At 41.3% G+C, this 8,008-nt stretch overlaps 1 protein-coding gene across 1 annotated transcript; it reads left to right on the top strand.

The window, feature by feature from the left end:
• Window positions 1–203: 203 nt before the first annotated feature.
• Window positions 204–1,821, top strand: LOC129770459 (lipase member H-A-like). Its single transcript, XM_055773301.1, has 2 exons — window positions 204–370; window positions 607–1,821. The coding sequence occupies exons 1-2, from the start codon at window positions 307–309 to the stop codon at window positions 1,683–1,685; spliced, it is 1,143 nt and encodes a 380-aa protein (XP_055629276.1). The 5' UTR covers window positions 204–306; the 3' UTR covers window positions 1,686–1,821.
• The last annotated feature ends 6,187 nt before the right edge of the window (window positions 1,822–8,008 follow it).

The raw sequence follows: 8,008 nt of genomic DNA, 5'->3' as shown, positions 1-8,008 counted from the left end.
GATGATAATAGGTGTGAGATGGAACGGATCGAAATATTCAACCAGCTAGCAGCAAATTACGAGATGATACTTATAGCTGTGTGATGTACGTTAGAGAAAGAGAAAAAGGCTGTATGCATATTTCACAAGACTCGTTTTTCGTTGATTCCAATACTCAATCGCGAGGGCAATCATTATTCATCGTTGCTCGTGAGTGTATAAGGAGCAAAGCTTGGCGCTACGGTTGCAGACCGATCGCGACACCGGTTTGAAGTGCATCGAGAGACGTTTCATGGCTCTGATCTGTGATTGTTTCAAATCAAAAAGATGTTCAGCATGGTTGTTATACGGTGTGCATCATTTATTTGGCTCGTTTGTTTGGCACTTGCAGGTAAGTAATAGCTCCGCGCCAATTACGCTCAATTGGTTCTTTGTGTTAGGTTCGACCTCTGATCGCTCTAGCTGTACGTGCAGTTGAGAAAGCTTATCGATTGTCCAATCTCTAATTATTTATTTCATTCTCCCGATGATTAAATGCGACCTACATCGTTCAATGTGTGTACTATTGGTAGAAATGCTAATAGCTTCTTTTGTACGTAATCAGTATAAACATATAATCCATTTCAGGCGATGGCCCGATAGTTTTCCGTGAGGATGACGAGCCTAACTCTCTGGCGAGTCGCATTGCGCTGGAGCTGGACGATATGGAGTACGAGCGGGACAGTGACGGAGACTCGCAGGTGCCCCAGCTGTTGATACCGCGTGACGAGAACGATCAGTACGTGCGGTTGCCGGGTAAAAGCGGCGAGTTCGAGGTCGTGTCACGATTTCTGGTTCGCGAGAGCCGTGTGAACAGCAGCAGCTACATTGCGGAAGAGTACGTGCGGTTCCTGTTGTACACGCGGGAAAACAGCTCGAAACCGGTAGAGTTGCGGTTGAATGATATCGACCACATTTTGTACTATGGGTTCAACTTTAGCGCGCCAACGAAAATTCTAATTCACGGTTGGCTTGGCAGTTCGGAATCGCAAGTGATTGAACCGCTGGCGAAGGATTTCCTAGCTGAAGGGGATTTCAATGTGATTGCTGTGGATTGGGAGAAAGGAGCACAAACTTGGCTATATCCGGTGGCGAGGTATCGGGTTGACAAGGTAGCGGATGTCGTGGCCGCGCTGATTGCGAAATTGGTAGACGCAGGGCATAGTTACGAAAAAATTGGCATCGTTGGACACAGTCTTGGCGCTCATATCGCTGGTCTCACGGGGAAAAGAACCGCTCAAAAGATTGGATTCATCATTGGTTTGGATCCTGCGTCGCCATTATTTCGGATGAGTAAACCGTTGGATCGATTGGCGGCAGATGACGCCGAATATGTGGAAGTTATCCATACCAACGGGAAAGCGTTGGGATTCTTCAGGAGCATCGGTAAAGCTGACTTTTATCCGAACGGTGGTGTGAAGCAACCCGGATGCGGAGTGAGTCTTACCTGTAGCCACGAACGGTCCGTTATATATTTTCAGGAATCGTTGAAAGTGAGAAACTACTTTGGCAATCGATGCGCCGACGTCTCGACGTTACACCCGGAGTGCACACTTGGGACCGCTAGACTGGGTGGTCTCGAGTTGAGGCAGCTAAAAGCTAAACCGAGAGGAATTTATTATCTTGCGACAGCAGCGAAAACACCATTCCTCAGGAATGGGAAGTAAGTGGCTGTGATTACTATTAACGATAGGATAGGTTTAATGTATACTTATGTCATAAGATATAATAGACTTACTTACTGTACAAAATTTGATGAATTATATGATTTTGCTCATTGTGCCAACTCTGGTAAGACTGAGAGATTTTTTTTGTTGCTATTATAGGAGCTTTAATCTTCCAAGTTCATTCAACTTTAGCCTTAGCCTTGATAAAGACGATTCAGAAGATCGTCAACTTAAGGTCCTGGAATTGAACCCACCGTCGTTCAAATAACATCCCAAGCTCAATTTTGCATAAAAATTTAGATTTTGAACAGTCTAAATCTTTCAAACTGAAAATATGAAGCTCCAAGTATCGGGTGGAAGCGATTTACAACTCCAGAAATATTTGCGCCATTAGATGAACATTAACATGTTCTAGCTGTTTGCGTAGTTTTGTGTTTGCAGACAAACATGATTTTTTCGTACCTGTGTTTGAAAATGTGACATGTTCGTGATCGTCGTATGTTTGGATATACGTTGTTTGATCCCAATGTTTCACATGATGTACAAGAATGGTGTACAATTTTTCTTCCTTTTTCACCTCAAGCAACGACAGTGTGTAGAGTAGAAGAAGCGAATCCGCGTTGACGGCATTGAGATTCGTTTACTAGTTTAGGTGAGCGTCAAGTTCTCAAAATTAAAATTATGAATGAAAATTAACTTTACCGTATCAAAGTAGTATTCTATTTGAAACACTTTTTTTGCAGCTGGTGAAAAAATCTCATACGAAAATTCTTTTTGAGAACGACTTTATATTACAATGAAAAGATTCAGTAACAATGGAAATGCATAGGCATATGGTTAAATAAAAGTCAGAAATACGTGTTTCAAGTAGTTAAATAACATAATGTGAAAATTTTAATTCAATTTTTAACATTTTAAAACCGGCTTCGTGTCTTCCAATCAGATAGAGATTACACTAACGAGTTTGGGACCCAAATTATGGCCCCTAATTGGAAGTTTCCACCAGACGTCGACACTGTACCACTGTCATCGCGAATTGGACAGCACACCCCCACCACTCAACACACGAAGTGTTGGTGTGTTGACATGGAAATAATGCTGCCCTATCACAATGGGTGTTTCGTCTAAAATTTTGGGCAAATAAAATAAACCTCTTTAGGGGCTTTCCACATACCACGTGGACAGGAAAAGCGTGATTTTAGACACCCTCCTCCCCCTCCGTGGACAAGCGTGGACATTTTCTATACCCCTCCCTCTGTTGTCCACGTGGACATTTCTTCTCCTCTTGGAAACGAAATTTGGGTTGCGTATAAATTCTATTTTAAATTCGTTTTTATTTTCTATTCTCTATTTGTACTTGATAAAAATGTTAGCTTTATTAGTAATAGCGGTTTGTAATCAATTTTTGGTTTATTGCCTAACATTGCCCGTGAAGTTATTTGTATCACTGTTTAGTTAGAAACATCACTAGTGAATCTAGTCTCGGATAGTTTCTGTCATAAATCAACGTAAGCTGGTTGAGCTGTTTCAGTTTTTAGGCTGGAATGTTCTTTAAGCTTCCGACTGAAATGGAGTATATAGTGTAGGATATAATAACATTTGTAAGACAGGCTATTTGAACTTTATTAATTTGTTCAGGCAAATTCAAAAAAAAAAACAAAAAATGAAGATGATTCATATATAAAATACCAGATGGAAAACTATCAATCCTTTCCAAAATTTAAATCAATTTAGCATTTTGTTCCTAATCCGTTACTCATTTTAGTTCAATGTCCGTTTAAATAATGATACTGCTTTTTAGCTATATTTACCCTTCATAAATTAATTCATCACAAGAAGTCCCTAGCCCTTGAAGACCGTCCGGATTTCGTTAACTGGTGCCCAATTACCCAATAACCAATAACTACCCATGTTGGGTATTTGCCAACTTATAACGCCACGGGGGGTAATTTCCGAATCAATAATATCAAGACGACCAAGACGTGGGACGTGGTCTCAACTGGAATTTCATTATAGTCCTGCAAATACATTTCATTTCATGTATGTGTTAGTTTACATGCTTTTAACTTAAATACTACATGAGAATTCGTTCCTTCATTTGACTTACGTTTAGTCCCGTTGTGCGATACTTGAGGGTGAACAGTATACCAAAGGATGTGTGATGTATTTAGTCGGTATCCTAGTGTAGATTTTGTTTTAATCAACCCTTTACCGAATACTCTCCGTACTATAAGCTAGATTTAGACATTTTAATTATATTTTAGCTAGTAAGTTTACCTTCGCATGTAGGTTTAGGATGTAGGTAGATTTTTGGTTAGAACAAATTCACTAGGTATTCTAGAGCGAGCACTGCATAGGACTTTTAATTAGTTAACTGACTTCCATTAACAAGTTAGCTTGTATGTTTATAATAAACTAGCTGACCCGGCGAACTTCGTTCCGCCCAAAATGATTTTTTTTTGTTATCAATTTGAAGGTATTGTTTATCTGGTGCATCACGTTTGCAACCAGGCCATCAAAATGCATGACATGCATAATTAACCGGGCAAACGTAATGCACCAGGTAAACGTATGCAGTCCGATGCTCGCTAACGCTCGGTCTGACCTGACTAAAGGATCGTCTCCTATGTTTCAAACAAACCGGGCAATCGATGGAACACGGGTTTTCTTGCGAGAGGCCGCCGCTTCCGCTGGCCACGGCAAATACGTAAGTATCATTTTTTCTTATCTATTCTTTTCACATTTTCATTAAAAAAAAATATGTTAAAGTTACCTGTTAAATTTTCGGAATATTTCATAACCCATGCTCATTTCTGAATGATCTCTTGGCTAAAGAGCAATACGGAAGGGAAGGAGACAGCATGTCAATTGTGCCTAAAGGGTGTGTCACATCAAATTGCATCACGGAAAAAACGCTGGAGAAATTTAATTTTTAGGAATTATATCTTCAGCTTTCGCTTATAATCAGATAAGAGTGTATAGATCACGTTGGCCATGCTTCACTGTCAATTTTTCGTAAATTTGGAAAAATGTCGTCGAACGAAAAAGAGCGTCGTGAATTAATCCTGTGCACTCATTTTGAGAATCCGGAGTTGTCACATCGGGACATCGGTAAGATGCTGGGAATCGTTCAATTCACGGTCAGCAGAGTACTAAAACGATACTTCGAGAACCTAATCATCGACCGGAAGGTGAAGAACGGTAAAAATGGATGCTCCGTCAGTGAAAAAGATCACAAGCGCGTAGTTAAGCAGTTTAGACGTGATCCGCAAAGTTCGGTCCGGGATGTCGCCAATAAGCTGAATTTGTCAAGTTCATTCGTCCAGCGGACCAAGCAGTGGGAGGGCCTGCGTACATACAAGGTTCAGAAGGCTCCTAACCGCGACGAAAAGCAAAACATGGTGGGGAAGACGCGAGCCCGGAAGCTGTATACCGAAATGCTGACGAAGCCGCATTGCCTGGTAATGGACGACGAAACCTACGTCCAAGCGGACTTTCGTCAGCTGCCGGGCCTGTTGTTCTTCTCCGCAGAGGACAAATTCAGCGTTCCGGAGGAGATTCGCAAGCAGAAACTATCCAAGTTTGCCAAAAAGTACATGGTGTGGCAAGCGATCTGCTCTTGCGGAAAGCGGAGCGCCCCCTTCGTGATGACCGGCACGGTAAACGGGCAGGTTTACCTCAAGGAGTGCCTACAGAAGCGCTTACTACCACTATTGAAGCAGCACGAGGGCCCGACCATCTTCTGGCCGGATCTCGCTTCGTGCCACTATTCAAAGGACGTGTTAGAGTGGTACGAAGCCAACGGGGTCACATTCGTGCCAAAGGAAATGAACCCGCCCAACGCGCCGGAGCTTCGCCCAATAGAGAAATATTTGGCGATTATGAAGCAGGCCCTCCGGAAGAACCCAAAAGTTGTCAAATCGAAGAGCGGAAAGCGTATGTGATAAGATAATCTCGATAAAACTGGTAATATTAGCTTGTGTTCGACTTCCACGGAACGATAGCAAAACGCGTTTGTTCTGCATGGAAGTTGAAGGAAGGAAGGTCTTGAATTATAGAGACTTTACACTTTTGCAGTTCATTCGTCTCTAGCCTTGAGAAAGGCCCTTTGAAAACTCTACTCTATTCTACTCCAGCGCTACCACCTCCGCCCTCTTGCCTTGAGAAAGGCACTCGATCCCTCGCCGTCCAGCCCGTCCAGCAACGATGTTGTCCAGTCGGTGTCCACACAAAGAATGTGCAATCGGAACAAAAATACCCCCGATTTGTATGAATCCGCAATGCCGATTTCCCCACGCTTCATGGATTTGAAGTCTGTGTTAGGGAAACACATTCCAGTCGGAAAAAAATACCCCCGACTTGCATGAATTTGAAATACCGATTTTTCCAGGCACCTTGGTTTAGAAATCTCTATTGGGGAACACATTTCGGTGGGTACAAAAGCTCCCCCTACTTTCGTGTGTTCTTTTTCTTCTTTTTGGCTTTAAGAGGGTTTAAACTTTTCAGTTCACTCGCCTCTAGGCTCTTTCGTGTGTTTGCAATGCCGATTTCGCTGCTTGGTTTTAAAGTCTGTGTTAGGGAACATTTTTCGATGAGAACAAAAGTCCCCCTACTTTCATGTATTTGCAATGCCGATTTCCCCAAGGCTGCTTGGTTTTGATGGCTGTGTTAGGGAAACCGTAAATCGATGCAGTTAGGGCGTTTAGATAACGCCTAATATTTTACAGTTATTCAATTGTTTATCTAATGAAAAACAACATTTTGTTAGTTGCGATAGATGCGTAGAAATATTCCCTATCAAGTGATGCAAACATCTCTCCTATCCAGTACGAAATGTTCGAGCTATAAGCATTCGAAATCTTTCATTTTTTCCTGCATGTTCTGTGTTTAGGTTTTCATTTTACCCTCCATATATTCCGGTTAGACGTAGTCCCACGTCAAAACCCTTCGCATACGAATTGGAATGCGTTTCGAATAGTTTTGGCGGCCCTGAAAAGGACTGTGGTTAATGTGGTAGAAAATGGTTGATTCATGATTAATTTTTGTTTTCGCGAGAACAATACATAAGCTGACCATAGACGAAATTTGTGTCCATATTGCCAATGCACGTAATGCATGCACCCACTGCGCAGCCACAGGCACGGGTGAATCTATAAACCACCACTACCATTGACGACGCATAAAATCTAAAATACTTGCGTGTAATTCAATCATACACAAACACTCTCCACACTCTTTCGCAATGCGTGAAAATAACATAAAAAAGGCGCGCGATGCAGAAATACAAAAACACTCTCCACCAGACGGTATGAAAATCGATGCAGTGCTTGAACCGAACAAAATTGCATCACTGGAAAATTGCAATTGTGTTGGATCGATTGTAGGAGAACAGTCCTCCGGTGGAAATGTGCCTACTGCAAGTCCACAGCGGAAACTTTTCTGCTTGGTGGTGTTGGTTGTGACACATTGCGAAAGTAGCGAAGCATAAACGCAGGAAAATGAAAAGAAAATTGAACCTATTTGCTGCTACTGCTGACGATACGGGTTCTTTCTTTTAGTTGCTGGTTAGAAAACGACTGATTGCTTTGCAGCGTGACAATTCAATGCATACTGGCAGACAGGAGAATTACACAGGAATGGGGCTTGCGACACAATGTTTCGCTTAACTTCAGGAACTGAACAACTGTAGGATATATTTAAAAATGTTTTTAGAACACCATCTATTCACTGAATCCACACTAATTCGTGTGGAGACCAAACGATCGATACGTTTTTCAGTATCGATATTCAGCCTTTCCATGCCAAACCGATATAGCGGTTCTCAGATTTTCGTTAAAATTGGTAGTTTTGTTCCTTATCGCAAAATATTGGACCAGAATTTCTTTTTTTTTCATTTGGGTGCCCATTTTTACTCTAGGGTGGTCCGAAAAATATTTTTTTTTATTAATTTGGTTTACATTATAATATAATACTACATTTCAAGTGATCAACCTAGGGTTCTACATCTTTAAGTTGCAATGTCAAGTTCTGTAATGATTTTTATCATACACGTTATCCTATTGTTTCATATTTCTATTGTAAAATTAGCCTAAACTTTTCCAGTTTTCTGTTACCTTTTCTTTTTTCTTATACCTAAATCTAACTTATAAGATACCCTCCCCAAAATATTTCATTGTCCCAACTTAAACTACTTATCTAACTGGAAATAAATATATCTACCCTAATCCGAAGCCGTTACCTTGAAAGGAAACTACTAGAAAGTCGGGTAGCATAATCATACAGATTTTGTATTATTCCGTGTATTGAGAAAGCGCAGCTCTGTT

This window comes from Toxorhynchites rutilus, chromosome 2 (genome assembly GCF_029784135.1).
Source record: "Toxorhynchites rutilus septentrionalis strain SRP chromosome 2, ASM2978413v1, whole genome shotgun sequence".
NCBI lineage: Eukaryota > Metazoa > Arthropoda > Insecta > Diptera > Culicidae > Toxorhynchites > Toxorhynchites rutilus.
Note: the sequence above shows the minus strand (reverse complement) of the source record. Positions and strands in the feature narration are given on the sequence as shown.

Coding starts and splice junctions, on each gene's coding strand:
- LOC129770459 (XM_055773301.1), top strand. CDS start 307: ATGTTCAGCATGGTTGTTATACGGTGTGCATCATTTATTTGGCTCGTT. Junction 371..606: donor CGTTTGTTTGGCACTTGCAG/GTAAGTAATAGC, acceptor AATCCATTTCAG/GCGATGGCCCGATAGTTTTC.